Source organism: Naegleria gruberi (assembly GCF_000004985.1).
Source record: "Naegleria gruberi genomic scaffold NAEGRscaffold_75, whole genome shotgun sequence".
In the NCBI taxonomy this organism is placed as follows: domain Eukaryota; phylum Heterolobosea; class Eutetramitea; order Acrasida; family Naegleriidae; genus Naegleria; species Naegleria gruberi.
The window spans coordinates 166,665-182,344 of record NW_003163252.1 but is presented as its reverse complement, the minus strand read 5'-3'; the positions used below and the strand labels follow the sequence as shown (position 1 = coordinate 182,344).

General features: G+C 33.9%; 8 protein-coding genes across 8 annotated transcripts; 5 read left to right on the top strand and 3 right to left on the bottom strand.

Annotated features, from left to right (window-relative positions):
• Positions 1 to 112: 112 nt before the first annotated feature.
• Positions 113 to 1,399, top strand: NAEGRDRAFT_81960 (uncharacterized protein; the record flags this gene model as incomplete). The annotated part of the gene is made up of 1 exon (XM_002670094.1): positions 113 to 1,399. One exon carries the CDS (start codon positions 113 to 115, stop codon positions 1,340 to 1,342), a length of 1,230 nt encoding a protein of 409 aa, XP_002670140.1. The 3' UTR covers positions 1,343 to 1,399.
• Positions 1,400 to 1,435: 36 nt separating this feature from the next.
• On the bottom strand, positions 1,436 to 2,191 carry NAEGRDRAFT_74977 (uncharacterized protein; the record flags this gene model as incomplete). The annotated part of the gene is made up of 1 exon (XM_002670044.1): positions 1,436 to 2,191. The coding sequence occupies one exon, from the start codon at positions 2,189 to 2,191 to the stop codon at positions 1,436 to 1,438; it is 756 nt and encodes a 251-aa protein (XP_002670090.1).
• Positions 2,192 to 2,693: 502 nt separating this feature from the next.
• NAEGRDRAFT_81959 (apoptosis inhibitory 5 family protein) lies at positions 2,694 to 5,350 on the top strand (the record flags this gene model as incomplete). Its single annotated transcript, XM_002670093.1, has 2 exons — positions 2,694 to 2,861; positions 2,988 to 5,350. 2 exons carry the CDS (start codon positions 2,694 to 2,696, stop codon positions 4,584 to 4,586), a joined length of 1,767 nt encoding a protein of 588 aa, XP_002670139.1. The 3' UTR covers positions 4,587 to 5,350.
• Positions 5,351 to 7,254: 1,904 nt separating this feature from the next.
• Positions 7,255 to 8,898, top strand: NAEGRDRAFT_74974 (FBOX domain-containing protein; the record flags this gene model as incomplete). The annotated part of the gene is made up of 2 exons (XM_002670092.1): positions 7,255 to 7,516; positions 7,625 to 8,898. 2 exons carry the CDS (start codon positions 7,255 to 7,257, stop codon positions 8,896 to 8,898), a joined length of 1,536 nt encoding a protein of 511 aa, XP_002670138.1.
• A 166-nt stretch (positions 8,899 to 9,064) lies between these two features.
• NAEGRDRAFT_53804 (uncharacterized protein) lies at positions 9,065 to 10,060 on the bottom strand (the record flags this gene model as incomplete). The annotated part of the gene is made up of 1 exon (XM_002670043.1): positions 9,065 to 10,060. One exon carries the CDS (start codon positions 10,058 to 10,060, stop codon positions 9,065 to 9,067), a length of 996 nt encoding a protein of 331 aa, XP_002670089.1.
• Positions 10,061 to 10,269: 209 nt separating this feature from the next.
• On the top strand, positions 10,270 to 11,268 carry NAEGRDRAFT_74972 (uncharacterized protein; the record flags this gene model as incomplete). The annotated part of the gene is made up of 1 exon (XM_002670091.1): positions 10,270 to 11,268. The coding sequence occupies one exon, from the start codon at positions 10,270 to 10,272 to the stop codon at positions 11,266 to 11,268; it is 999 nt and encodes a 332-aa protein (XP_002670137.1).
• A 2,205-nt stretch (positions 11,269 to 13,473) lies between these two features.
• Positions 13,474 to 14,326, top strand: NAEGRDRAFT_81957 (C-4 sterol methyl oxidase; the record flags this gene model as incomplete). The annotated part of the gene is made up of 1 exon (XM_002670090.1): positions 13,474 to 14,326. Exon 1 carries the CDS (start codon positions 13,475 to 13,477, stop codon positions 14,324 to 14,326), a length of 852 nt encoding a protein of 283 aa, XP_002670136.1. The 5' UTR covers position 13,474.
• A 99-nt stretch (positions 14,327 to 14,425) lies between these two features.
• NAEGRDRAFT_81956 (S-adenosylmethionine-dependent methyltransferase) lies at positions 14,426 to 15,458 on the bottom strand (the record flags this gene model as incomplete). Its single annotated transcript, XM_002670042.1, has 1 exon — positions 14,426 to 15,458. Exon 1 carries the CDS (start codon positions 15,266 to 15,268, stop codon positions 14,426 to 14,428), a length of 843 nt encoding a protein of 280 aa, XP_002670088.1. The 5' UTR covers positions 15,269 to 15,458.
• Between the last annotated feature and the right edge of the window lie 222 nt (positions 15,459 to 15,680).

The window sequence follows — 15,680 nt, the reverse complement described above, 5'->3', positions numbered from 1 at the left end:
ATAACCACCATTTTCAAACAATCAGAGCAAAAAAGGTAACCACTTGACAATTGACTTTTTAGTGTGTTGAATTTCATCTGTTTGATATTCGAAACAAATCAACAACAAAAAAATGTCATCTTCTCCAACCACCATCTCCAGACAACAAGTTGATTCCCTCTTTACCAACTGGGAGAATAGACAAACTTGTTCGGATCAACAGTTACACGTAGCCATCGAACTAATTCAGAAGAAACAAGCCGAATTGAAGAACGAAATTCAAATAGAAACAGAGAAATTTATCGAAGGTTTAAAAGCACGTTCTCTTCAATTAGTTTCACAATTAGAAACTGAATGTCAGTCTAAACAAAAGGAACTTGAAGATTTAATCAAAGAAAAACAAGAATTAAAAGACCTAGTTTCGAATAACACTCAAAACGATCAAGTTGATGAACAAACAGCAAAGAAAGTTCAAGAATTCGTCAATTCCAAAACTGTTCACAATTTGGAAAAGTTTTCTTCCTTTGAAATTGAAAACTTAAAGGCAGAACAAGTTTTGAGAGATTTGAAATTTGGTAAATTGAATCTGCCAAATGCTTGTGTGAAAACTCAATTGGTTAGCACGAGTTCTGCACCTCTGTTAGCTCAAAATGTGGCTATTGAAAGAAGACCGCGTAATGCTTCATTTATGAGATTGCCAAGTCCAACACTTGAGAAAACAAGTGGTCAACCATCAACTCCTACTCATAATAGAACTAGAACTGTTTCTACATTTAGCACTCCCCAACCAGTTAAATCAAATGCTTCTTCTATTGAAAGCAAAGGTGAAAAACCTGCTGCTGCTGCTACTACTACTAGTTCTGGAAATGGAAGTGTTAATAGATTTTCTAGAAGTTTTTCATTGATTCCATCTTCATTGACTTCTCCAATTAAGTTTGATGAGTTGATTGGTGAAGCTTATCAAGATATGAGACAACAACCAACTGTTTCATTTGTTTCGATGGAATATGATGAAAAGAATGCAAAACATTTGAAATTTAGTAAGAATGGTAAATCACTTTCAGAGCTAGTTGAACAATTGACACCTGACAATGCTGTTCATGCTATTGTTAAGGTATGTGCCTTGGAATTGGACGATGTTGTACGTGATAGATTTGTGGCGGTAACATTTATTGGAGAAAATGTGAGACAAGTCAGAAGAGGTGCCATCACTGCCAATATTAACCATTTCATTGATTATTATGGGTTGACTGTTTCAATTCATTTGAAAGATGTTTCACATATTAAGGAGGAAATTATTGAAAAGTTAAATTCAAGTGCTTCTGGAATGAAAACCTTCAGAGAATACAAATTCATTGAATAAAATGATAATAGAAAAGAATCTGATAAATGTACAAAATAAACAAAATAATTTTCACACAACCTCAATAAAGCTTTATTGATGATTAGAGTCAATCTACAAGGCAACGTTCAAGTGTTTGACAGCCTCCTCAATTGGCATTCCTTCATCCTTACAATTAATAACTTCAAAGGTCATGTTCTTTAAGGAGTCATTCTTCAAGAGACAAACCAACAAGTTTGCCAAATCTTCTCTTGAGGTATGACACATCTTACGATACTTGGTACTCAAATGTGGACGTCCAATTAAGATCTTGTTCATTGCCTTTTCCTCTGTCAAATCTCCTGATCTGACAATCAAATAATCCAAATTCTTGGTTTCATTTTGAATGAATTGATCAAGCTTGTATTGATTCTCAGCATATTCTCTATTTTCCTTACATTTATCACATACAAGAGCATCCTTTCTTTCTCCAGATGAGAAATGATCACAACCAACAGCTGACATGGAAATGTACTTCTTGACATTACTCTTCATGGCTGCTTGGGCTAGGAATTTACCAGAAGTAAATTCAATCTTTTCAATATCCTTTCCAGAAGTTGATCCAGCTGCATCAATCACAAAATCACATCCTTCCAAATATTTAACAAAGTCATCTGTTTGAAGTTTTGTCAAATCTCCAACGAAAACATCAGTACAACCCAATCCTTGAACTTCCTTCTTGGCATCTTCATCTCTAACTAAACCTTTACACTTAAATCCTTGGTCACAAAGTCTCTTACATAAAACTTCGCCAAGTTTTCCTGAAATTCCAGTAATGAAAACACAAGGTTGGTTTTGATGAGAGGAGCAAGCAACTTTTCTTGATTCCATTTTGAATAATGTTTTGATTGTTTTTTTTCATTAACATTTTGTGAATTTTGCTTATTGGATTTATACCATTTTCGGTAGTTGTATAAATGGTCAATTAACAATAGTGTTATGTAGTATTATTGACTAATTATCATTTTAGGAAGAATTTAACATTGATTACAAAAGGATATAATCTAAATTTCGTAATTATTAACCTCATCCTTTTCCATCATTATAAATTCTTCATAGAGAATTTTAAGAAGAAAAAAGGCGGGTTCAACGCTACCTATTCAATTAAGCCATTTTGTTTTTAAAATGAATCTTCAATTTTATTAAAAAATTTTAAAAAAAAATTGTTGATCATCAACACACCTAAAAAGAACTTGTTTTCAGTGTGTGTAATATTGATAGAATACAATCATACAACAACAAAATCATCATTATATTAATAAGAGAATAAGCCTTTTAAGCTTGTCCACAATATCATCACTTTTACAGTAAGCCTAAGAATAATAACAACAACATGTCTGCAACAACTACTACTAAAGGAGGAGAAACATTGTATGTCCACGTTAATGCTGAATCGGACAAGGAAATTGACTTTTTGTATAAAAACGAAGAGGAATTGAGCAATGCCTTGAAGGCTGCTATTCAAGAACAAGGTACACAAGTACCAAACTTGGAGGCTTCGGTATGTTTTGAACAATCAAAGGTTGGAGCTAACTGTGAATGTATTACCACATGAATTATATGATCACAAATAATTTTAATATTACTATCATCCTTATCATAATTTAATAATTTAAAATAATAACAGGCAAAGTCTCACTATGAAGCAATTCTCAACATTGTTTCACCAAATCACTCTAAGAAGGCTAAGGAATTGGCTTGCCAATTCATTCCGAAATATGCTGCTAACTTCCCAAGCCTTTCATCAGAAAGTATGTCAAAGCAATTGGATTTGTGTGAAGAAGAGGACAAGTCGATCAGAATTAATGCTACCAAAGGATTACCAAAGTTGTGCATCAACAACACTGTAAATATTTCTCAAGTAACCAGTATTCTTACACAACTTCTCAAAGAGGAAGATCCTGTTGAAGCTAAGGTAGTTAGACAAAGCTTGAATGAACTTATGGATATTGATCCAAAGGAAACATTTAAATCACTTTTGGATCTTGTTGCTACACCAGCTGTTCAAGATAGTCCAAAGGAAACTGAACTTCTCAGAGAAAAGACTGTTGAATTCATCTCTGAAATCATGTTCAAGAAACGTAAAGCCATTCAAGCAAAACTTTCTGGAGAAGACACTGAAAAGGAAATTATTACAGTTATTGAAAAGATTTTGAGACTCTTCGCTTCATCATCCTTCTCAAACAAGGAAAAGGAAGCTGAGCATATGAGACTCTTCCTTTCCCTCGTTGCTCGTTTGAAGTCATACGAAAAGGATTCTTTCAAGTTTATGCAATTCCTTAGAAATCACATTCCAGTCGATTTGACCAAGCCACTCGATCTTGCTGATGAAGAAGATAGATGGAAATTGAGAAAATTGATCAGCTTTTTGAGAGCTGCCAAGAAGGGTATGGTTCACTTGAAGGATAATGCTCCATACTTCTCCTATTTGATGAATCAAATCTTCCCATCACTCAATAATTTGAATACCAGTGTTCCAGAAGAAGATAAATTGAGAGTTGATACCCTCAAGGCTATTACTGAAATTGCTCTCTTCACTTCTGAAAATCACTCTAGAGCTATTTTACCACTCATTTATCAAACTTTGAAGAATGAAATTCCAGAAAAGGATGCCGCTAATCCAAAACTTAATCTTACCAACATTGAATGCTTCCTCTTCATCTTCCATCAACTTGCTTTCAAGGCACAAGGATCCCTCAATGAAATCTGTGGTATTAAGATTATCACTGGTCAACCAACTGATAACTATGGCGATTTCAAGCAATTGAGACAAGATATGCTTCAAAGATTGGGTAACCTTGAGGCCGCTGTTTCTCCATACGTTCCAAGACTTGAAGAATCAATCAAGGTCTTGAAGGCTGAAAAGAAGGAAGAAAACAAGGAAAAGGTTAGAATGGAAACCCAAATCTTGAACTGTGCCAAGAATATCTTGGAGCTTACTCGTGCTCTCAAGAAGAATCGCCCAGATTTCATCTCTACACTCACCACTAAACCAAGTTGGATTACCTATAGAAAGAAGGTTAAGAATACCAAGAGAAAGGACCGTGATGGAAAGGATAACAATCAAGGAAAGAATAAGGTCCAAAAGAGAGACAATAACCAAAATAAGAATAATCAAAGAAGAATTGATAGCAGTAGTAATAATAGAGATAGTGGTAGTAATAATAGAGGAGGTCGTGGAAGAGGACGTGGAGGTAACTCAAATCGTGGTGGTAGAAGATTCTAAGATCATTATAAATTCTTAATTTGTGATCTACCATTCAATCCAATTTAATTTTATTGATACACAAGATGGTTATTTGAAGAATGCTATAAGATGATTATTGCACAACAAGATTTTTAGAATAACCATGATTGGGAATTCACTATTTATTCACATCAATTTTGTAGTGCATTCTACAATAGTCCGAGAAGGTTCGCCACACACAATGCTCCTTCAAATCAGGCGCAGCATAGCTATTCTTTTTTGCACTCTCCAAACACTTGTTGAGATAATCAGAGAAGAATTGCACCATCTTTTTAACACTCAGCTTGTGCACTATTAAATTTGAATTCATGATACCTCCTAGGTGAAACATTCGAGCATCTACAATTCTGGTAGTATTAGAGTCTTCTTTTTGCAAATATCTGGTACCCATCATTACTACCTTACGGGCACCTTCTTCCTCGTCCTTATTGAGATATGAGCAGGTCTTGTAGAGTTGAGTAACTTCGACAAGCTCATTATTTGTTGTAAAGGTTCCTTTTGCTGAAATGACATTTTCCAAACATCTTTTTCTGAAAAGAGATCCAAAATCTATCGTGCATGATTGGATAACTGTTGAATACTTGTTGGACGAGGAATTCAAATCAATCTCCCTATAGTCATAGTACTTTCCAGTTACTAGTAAGCCATATTGATCCCCGTGAGCTTCATTGGCCAACAATGCTCGAGCCACTACTTCTATTGGCTGATTAACTCGTGTAATATATTTTTGTAATTTCATTCCTGATATTGTTGAGTAATTTTCTTTAGATTTGTACACTTGAATGCTTGAATCACTTTCGAATAGATCCAATAATTGCCAATCTTCTGTATGTTCACACAAATAATGTACAAAATCAAAGTCGGCATCAACAATGGTTTTCAAGTTCATATCCTCCTCTGTTAACCGAAAGCTCTCATGATAGCTCGTATATCGTTTCTTTCTCTTTTGAATGGCATCAATACAATGCAGAGGAAGATTTCTTACATTATTGTCGAACCACTTTTTCAAAAATTTAGAGCTGGTTTTTTGAAAGTAGTTAAAGTAGTCTTCAAGCTCAGTATAGAACATTTGATTGAGTAATTTGAGAGAGGTGAGTAAGGTATTTTCATTCTCTTTCAAATCAAATATTTGATTTTGGCTAATAATCTCCTTCATGAATTGTTCTTTTTGTTTTGAATCAGCTGGTGCACAGTTATCTTCATCCGCTGAAGAAGAACTTGCAATGTCGAATGCATTAGAGGAAGAGGAACTGGATTTCCTAGTGATTGATACAAAATCAAAGTGAGGATTTTGAATTTCTTGTGGATCAATTTCCTCAAAGATGGGTGAAATAGATTCCACCACCATGTGATGATGTTTAGGTTGGGTTTTCAATTGTTGAGTTTCAAGATTTTGATTTTGTGAAGCCAATTTTAAATATTCGTGGCATGTAGAGTTGAGTTCTGTGAGCCACTTGTGTAAATATTCGTGGGCAAGCAATAGAGAAATTCCATTTGGTGGTGATAGGTTTCTCTTCTTATTGGAATAGGTCGTCAATATTTCCTGTATGACCAAATCAAAACTCTCCAAATGTGGATATTTAAATGTTGTTGAAAAGGTACTGAACTGTTCATTCTTAAACATTTCTAAACACTTGAATTGACCCAAATCTCCAATCAAGATACTCAAGAAAATATCACATCTATGAAATAACTCCTCAATATCATCAAATTTTCTACTCTTTCCATTCAAAACATTGTAAAAATCATCAAGAAATAGTAATTTCCAAATATGAGTTTCCCTATTATGTCCTCCATAATTGACTTTCTTATCAATAAGAAATGATTCAAATTTCCTCCTCAATATTCCAATAGATTCTTGCTCATGGGCATTCTTGAATAATTTTCCATATTTTGGAGAGGTAGGAGGACTTGAATAATCATAGAGAGATTTGTTAGAAATGGATAATCCTTGCAAATTAATGTGAAATGAGGTAATTTCTGATGAACTATCAAAGGAATTGAAAGAACTTGACTTGCGTTTGCTTTTCAAGTTTTGTAAGTTAGGAGAAGAGGAAAGATTGGAGCTTGTAGTTGGTGATTGTTCTGCTGCAATATTGGTAGTGGAAATATTCGAAAGTAAACTGTAGTTGGCTATTTCACATATTTTCGGATCATAGCAATAATAATATTGATGACAAACCTTTTAGATCAGAGGTTGATGATGATGAGCCCAGAAACTGAAGTGAATTATTTTGCAAATTATCATGTTGATGATTAATTATTATTACACTCAGAGGAATAGAATAAATTCCATCACTTGACGAAACCTTTCTTGGAGACGAAGAACTGGCCATGATAAAGTTGTCAACCAACCTATTATCTCTCTATTTTTTTCAATAACTAGTTTCGCTTCACATATCTTCTTTCAGAATGTTTTCACTTGTCACATGTTTGTGACCATTTTTAGCAACAGTTTCACTTTTGAACGGCCATTTGCTTCACATCTCCAATTTGACTCATACAATTACTTTCACTTTCAACCTCGATCTTCAATATTTATATTTGTGTAAGATTTCAATAGTTGCAACTATACGAATATTTTTGTTACTGTAAATCTTATTAAATTGTGCGACTGGGTAAAAGCATTTTTTCAAATCAAAAAAAAATGCAAAACTCAAACTCTTTGACTTCCACCGACATTCATCCAGTTAGTCCCAGTAGTCCTAGTACTGTGCAAGAAGAAGGATCTAGAACATTAGCAAATATGTGGGAAGATCTTCCATTGGAAATTTATTCCGAAATCTTGTCCTTTCTTCCAGTTTTGCCCAATTATTTTAGATTGTCTAGAGTTTGTAAATCGTGGAAGGATATTTTCAATTTTCTGATGAATGATTACTTTGAATATTCGGCTTTTCATTTGGATTTTTGTAAGTAATGCTGTTTGTTTTTATTGTTTAATAATTCTTTCTAAAATTTACAATTTGATCGCATGTTTCCGATGATGGACCATCAATTGAAATGATAAAATCGTACAGCTGAGGTCGATCCTTATCGAATGGAATATTCCGACTTGTTGAAGATTATTGCAAATTGTAGGGGAGTTAAAAAGGTCACTCTCCACTTTATGATGGTCACTCCAGAGATTTTGAAAGCTATTGGAAGAACCTCTGTTGAAACTCTTGTGATTTCCAATTGTGAAGTGAGGAATGAATTGAATGATGTGGATGTAGATGATTATCTTTCAAGATTTAGAACTTATAATAGTCATTACCATAGCTCAATAGCTTTGGAATTCCAGCCATTTGAGGAAAAAATTGTTACTAGTAATTCTTATATGCTTCAATTACAAAAATTCTCCAAAGATGTTAAGCTTACCAAGCAAACTAACTACTTTCAATATCTCAAAACTGTTGTATTTCTAGACACTCCATTCTATGCATTATACCCAAAATTCATAACTAGCGAAATCGAGTCAACCCACCTTTATCAATACATGAGCCATGAATGCGAGCTTGAACACTTTGAAATCCCATCCTTTGAGTATCTCGACATTGATAATATTAAAACCAGGCCATTTGTGGATGATACACCAGCATCAACCAGTACTTTTGGGTATTTTTCAAGTTTATCTCCAAACAACCCTAAGAAAATGGTTGCACTGAAACGTAATGACAGACTTGTAAATATATTGTGCATTACAAATGGTTTTATTCAAGCACAGACTATTGTTAATGGACAATATATTGACTATGTAACTATTGATCCTCTTGAACATGAAAAGTGTTATGAATTCTTTATGAGAAACAGATTACCATTCAATCTGAAAACAAGAGTGTCCTTTGTTGGATCTTGCAAGAATTTGGATGTATTTAGAAAATTTGTTACCTCAGGTTATATGAAATTACTAGATGTTGATATCAATGACCAGACAGTTCTATTTTCAGCTCTCGATAGAGCATACGAAACCTCACCAGGATTTACTGGAGATTCGTATCCATACCAATTCTTCAATTGGAAATCTCAATTAGAGATTTCTTCACTCATTAGTACTATCAAGTGGATTCATGAAACTCCAGAAATATTGGCGCAATTAGATCAAAATGGAGCAATCTTTAAGGAATATGTTTCAACTTGTAAAAATATGGATAAGAGATGGAAGAATTACTTTTCCAAATTCAAGAATGACATTAACAGTAAGATTGACTGGGAACACTTTATCAAAACAGGTGAAGAACAAGCTCCAACAAAAAAGAGAAAGCAAGCCTCAACCTCAACAGCAAATGTTGAAAATCCATCCAAGAAGAGATAGTATTCCCTTTAATATATTAAAATCCTCAATAATATATTCTTAAGGGAATTATTTAACACCAATTCCTTTCAGTGACAAACAACTAATTTTGACAATATTTCAGTTTTTCATTAAAATGATATTGTCAATGATAATTACTGGAATTCTATCAAAAATAAGGTTAAATCTATTTGTGTGATAATTGTTTGGCGAGCATGTTCAATCTAGCAACGCATTTCTGAAGTAAATCTCCATTATTTTCATTCATACATGCATTGCAACATTTAGAGTACCATTCGTAGGATTTCATAACATCAATTGGAGTGCCATCGCCTCTTGCATACATGTCAGCCACAACGTATTGAGCTTTTGACAATCCTTGTTCAGCAGCTCTCAATGCAAACTCCAAACCTTTACTGAGATCCTTTTCCACATGTTTACCCAAGCAATACATTAATCCAACTTGGAATTCACCTTGGGGATTCTTTTGATGAGCTGACTTGGAATACCATTCAAAAGCTTTGGATAAATCTCTTTCAGTACCATCTCCAAATTCATACATGGCAGCAACATCATATTGACTACCAGAATCACCTAATTCTGCAGCCTTCAAACACCATTTGAATGCTTCATTTACATTTCTTGGAATTACATCACCAATATCATACAATTGAGCCAATTTCTTCATGGCAAATAAATTATTCTGATTGGCAGATTTGGTAAACCAAGTCATGGCACATTCCACATTTCTCTCCACTCCTTCTCCTTCCAAATAATTCAATCCAACATCAAACTGTGCCTGTGAATGTCCACTTTCTGCTGCTTTGTTACAATATTCAAAACTCTTTTCAAAACTCTTCTCCACACCAAATCCAAAATAATAAAAAATTCCAACCAAATAAAGTGCCTGCACATGTCCCTTCTGTGCAGCCCTCTGATACCACATGAAAGCCAATGGAATCTCTTTTTGTTCCATTCCCAAGCCTTTATGATACATGTGTCCAACATAATATTCAGCATTCGCATTTCCCATATTGGCCGCTTGTAAGAAGAAATTCAAAGCCTTTCCGTAATCCTTGTCTTCCTCCATGAGTATCAAGCCTGCGTTGAGTGCCACTCGTGATGGATCGATGGTGAAAAAAGTTTCGGGTGATGGCTGGTTTGTAGAGTTTGATTCTTGCATTTTTTTTTGATTATTATGAAAGGTGGAAATTGTAAGTGTTGAATTTTGGCGCCAAAAATTATTAAATAGTTCAATACTATTTTTAATAATGTTACAAAACATTTAAATATTTAAGAAACATTGTTAAATATTCAGATATTACTGCAACCAATAATGGAAAGATTTCCACCATCTCCTCAAATGGAGAATTTTAAACTTTATTGAAAAAAATGTTAAAAAGTAAATCAATCATTTCCAACTCTCTCAAAGTACAACAACAACACCACACCACGACCATCAAATTATTAGCCATTAATTACAATGACAAGAAGAATTATATATATCCTAGCTGTTCGGGAAAACATTTTCACATGACCACATTCAATCCTGTTCAACAAACAAATAATTATTTAACAAATGTATTGAAGGAATGTGCTGGATTGAATCGGAAGGAATTGGATTTGTTTGAACAATTAGGTTTGGATGAGAGTGATATGGAGGAATTACAGGTACAAATTTCGGAAACTAGTTATCAAGCTGCTATGGAAAGATTCAACAGAATTGTGAATAACAAGTGTGTTTTTATTGAGAGGGATGAAAGTATTGATTTGAGCAAGTTTTCAATCAAGTTGGTAGAGTTTGCTGCCTCAAAGGTAAAAACTCCAATTAAAAGGGATTTGTCAAGTAGTTCTATTATTCATCAAGAAAAGCAAGTCAAGGAAGAAATAATTAAACAAGTTATCAAAGAGGAAGAAACAGTTGTGACTCCTGCTGCTACAGCAACTCCTACTCAACACAAAGAATCGATTATTAATATTGAAACAATTCAAAAGGAAGTAACAACACCAATTTCAAATGAAGAACCATCTTCCATTTCTGCACTAGTTCAAGAAGAGGCAAAACCAGAGGAAGAAGATGAAGAAAGTAGAGAAAAATCCCAATTTCAACTTCCAACTGAAAGTTATTCAAATTGGGATAAGGAAATAACCCTTTATGTAATGAAAGGAGTAATAAGGAAAGGAGGAGCTGGTATGAAAGTCAAACAAATTCAATGCTTGCAACGATTTGAAATTAATGGACGTGTTTTGGAAAGTGTAAGATTAGCTCTTGAAAAGGAATCAAAACAAGTGGTGTGTGAAAAATTAATTCGTCAACTTGCCATTCCAAATTACAAACCAACTCCAAGTATTGTTTCTAAAATTGTAGAATGGGTTGAAAATCGAAAATAAATTCTAAGAATTTTGTGCTAGAGGTTGTAGAGCTAGTCGAATGAGACCTCCCGAGAGAATAACCAGTGGTGCAGGTGCATCAATCACAGATTGTAACAAAACACTCAACACGACTGTACAGGCAGCTGGCACGAATTGAGTTTCCACACATGACAACCACAATACATAACCTGCTACAAAGACAAATCCAACACTTGAGGCATTCACTCCAGCCAGAATTATTTTTACACTCTTATTATCTCTGTACTTGTTCCAAAGAGGAATGGCAGTCCACATGAAAAGGAATGGCGGTAGGAAGGAGCAAAACCAGGAAATGAATGCACCGAGTGGACCTCCAATCACTCCACCAACAAATGCTGATAAATTGAATAATGGACCTGGTAGGGCATTCTGTAGGGCAAATCCATTCAAAAATTGCGATTCTGAAATGGTTGGCAAGGTGGAATTATTAGGATTTACGGAAAACTCATTCAAAATAACAGGAAGAATGACATGCCCTCCACCAAATATCAAACTGCTAATTCTGAAAAATCCCTCTGCAAGATAGAGTGGAGTCCACTCGATAAATTGTCTTGAAATGAATAAGCTTAGTAGTAGCATGATGAAGATGGTAATAAAAATTATTCCCATGATTGGTTTAAGTGAAATATCCTTGCTCTTTTCAATGGTATTGCTTGTTTCGTTATCGTTGGATTTGTCAACACTGTTGGAAATGATTTGACTAGCAGTAGTGGAGGAGGGTGTCTCAGCAGCAGGAGAGGGTGTTGCCTCATCAACTTGCTCATAATTGGTAGATCTTTTGAATATTCCCTTGTTGAAAATCTTTTTAATTTTCACCTTTGAATCTGTAAATAATTCCAACATGAAATATTTGGAAAATTTCAAAAATTTGATAATGCTTTCAAACTTTCCCTTATTTCCTACTGCATTTTGTTCATATGAATTTGTGAAATTTTCATACTTGTTTTTGAAATATTTGCCTCCATATTCCCCAAACCAATTCGAAAGTCCTCCAAAAATCATGATCGATAATAACATCCACCAAGTTTGATATATCAAAAATAATATAAATGCTCCAATCATTAAGCTCTGATACAACTTGGAACCAACTGTCAATTTCTTGGCCATCAAATAACCAGCATGCATAATGATGGACACGGCAGCACACGAAAATCCACTCAAAGCAATCTTTATCCAATAAGGAAATTGAATATCCGTGTCCACATCTTTCATCAAAACTCCAACAATTCCCATCACCAATCCACTTGGTAATGAAAATATCAGAAAGCTCACCAAAGCTCCAACATATCCTCCTCTCAATGTTCCAATAGCAATCACCAATTTGGTACTTAATGGTCCAGGCAATGATTGACAAATGGAAAACAATTCTGAAAACTCCTCTGGAGTTAACCATTGATGATTAATAACAAATCGATCCTGTAGCAGTGAAGTATGAGCCATTGGACCTCCAAAGCTTAAAAAACCAATAGGAAGCATATCAAATGATAATTTGGCTATTTTCCATACATAGGCTCGTAATTGTTGCAATTTTGTATTATTAGTTGTTGTTAATATTCTAATTGGTTCATCATCGTCTCTATCATCATCATTATTATTTCCTATTATTTGATTCTCTTGTTGATTATTAATTATATTATCCTCTTGTTGATTACCATTAAATTCTTCTCGTTCCGAATATTGTTGTTTGTTAACACTTTCATCATCATTGTGATGACGAGATGAGGAAGAAATCATGTTACCACCTCACTATTTCTCGTAACGACAATTTTTTCTTTTCTCTAAGCAATTCTTAAGAAAATAGAAAAATAATTAATATATCAACATTGTACAAGTTTGGCAATTTTTTGAATTTAATTTTTTAGATTGAACAAAAATTTAATTTTGTTTAAATATTATTAAATACATAATAATATTTAATTTGCTTTACAATATATTGAAAGAGTAATACCAATTTGTAGTACTATTTAATTTAAATATTAAAAAAAAAGAAGCGATTAACCGATCAAAATGCTCTTCTTTAGATAATCGGGTTAATTCAATCTCCACTACTTCAATGTCCACCTTCAAACACCACCTACAGTTCGTCTACCGTTTACTTTCGGAGTGAGAAAAAACGAAACTCTAAATATTTCAAGATCCTCTTCATCAATTTTAACAACAAACAAAATATATCATCGTCATCATCATGAGTAGTACCACCCCTTCTTCTACTCTCCCTGATTGGGTTGGAAATGTCGATTTAAATCAAATGGATACCCTGCATCAATTTTATTATTTAATTCGTTCAAACTTTTCAGAGTTGGAAATTACAACCTATGTATCCCTTGCATATATCTTTGTATTGTATGGAATCTTGTCCTTGCCATGGTTTTTAATTAAGAAATTCAAGCCTTCTTTCCTCTACAAGTACAAACTTCAATTGAAAGAAGAAGAAAGGTTAACAGATTGGAATTGTGTTTTTCAATTAGTACTTAATCACTTGTTGCTTTTACCATTGCTTTATACTGGATATCCTGTTCTTAAATGGGTTGGTGTGAGTTATGATATGAATATTCCACCATGGTGGGATATGGTTGGACGTTCCTTGATTTTCTTAGTGATTGAAGATGCTTACTTTTATTGGATTCATCGTTGGTTGCATACTGAATGGGCCTATAAGCATATTCACAAAATGCATCACGAATATCAGACACCAATTGGTTACTGCTCATCATATGCTAGTTGTACAGAGTTTGTCTTGTTGGGTGTTGGTTCGTTTATTGGACCATTCCTTTTTGGAATTCCACACATTATTGGATGGTGGGTATGGATGACAATTCGTCAAATTGAAGCCATTGATACACATACAGGTTTCTACTTCCCATGGTGTATGAGTAATTTAATTCCATTCTATAGTGGTCCACTTCATCACGATTTCCATCACAAGACTTACAATGGAAATTATGCTTCAACATTTACTTGGTGGGATTATTTGTGTGGAACTGATAAGAATTATCGTGAATGGTTACAAAAACAAAAGAAGAAGGCTCAAGAATAATTTGATTATTACATATTGAATTATTAATTGAATTGGAATTTGAGTAAAAAACATTAAACAGGATGAAATTTTGATATTTACACAAATGAAAACAATATATTACTTTTTAAATGAAGTAGTGGTCATGAGAGTGTAACTTCTCATCACATCGTCCCATCCCTTCTTTTCAATTGTGACATTTCTAGCAAATTGATGATTTTCAAAGCCAGCCAAATCGAGCCACTCTCTCAACTCTGCCTCAGAGAATCCGCTTTCATATTGCAATTCATCACCCATATTTCTTGGATGGAATGTTTCAATCAGTGGAAAATCCTTGTCCATATCCAAAAAGACAAGTTTTCCAGAAGGTTTCAAATAGGAAGCAAAAAGCTTGAGTTTTTCTGGAATATTTGGCAAGTGATGGAAACACATGGAGGACACAATCAAATCATAACTATTCTTCTTTCCAATCAGTGCATGATCATCCGTGGTCAAATTTAAATTATGAATTTGCAACAAGTTACCATTCAACATGCCTTCTCCGACCAATTTTTCCTTCTTTTCAGCAAATTGCTTCAACATGCCTTCACTCACATCTACTGCATCCAAACATTCAACACTCTGTCCATATTCATTCAATAGATACAATGAAAGAGCTCCAGTTCCGCAACCAAAATCCATCACTTGCATTGATGATTGATTCGTGAGGTGTTTTCTCAATTCTTCCATAATACCAGTTGCAAATTTTCTACTCATCTCGGCAAAGATTGGATTGGTTCCCCAATCGAGAGCCATCTTGTCGAAATGTTGCTTGTTGAGATCAATTACTTGTTGAGACATTTTTTTATGAGATTTATTTAGTATTTCGGCTTTTTGTGTGAAATTTAAAGGAAATGAATAGTCGGGATTTAGAGTTTTGAATTGGCCGATATGTGATACAAGTTGGAACCACCTAGGTTTCATCTTAATGAGGGTGTACAAATTATTATGCGCATTCGATTAGTGCGTTGGTATAGAAACAGTTGACTGCACTTGATATTTCAAAATTCCTTTAGTTGAAAGTATAAGCTGATACATGTGGGTTTTTGAGTTTACAATTACTAAATTTGATGATTTATTTAACAACTTTACAATAATCATAAAAATCTTTCACACCACCAAGAATGTAATTTTGTAATCAAGAAACGAGAATCACCACAAAAAAATGATTCTACGACGATCAAGGACACAAATACTATTTCCCAGAGTTTCATTTTCTGTTTTAATAATATTCATTGTTGTGATAATTATTATTAATATATTAAATAATAACTATTATATGGATAAGAGTTTCGGAATGATACATAATGGAGTGAATGGATTGCACCAATATCAA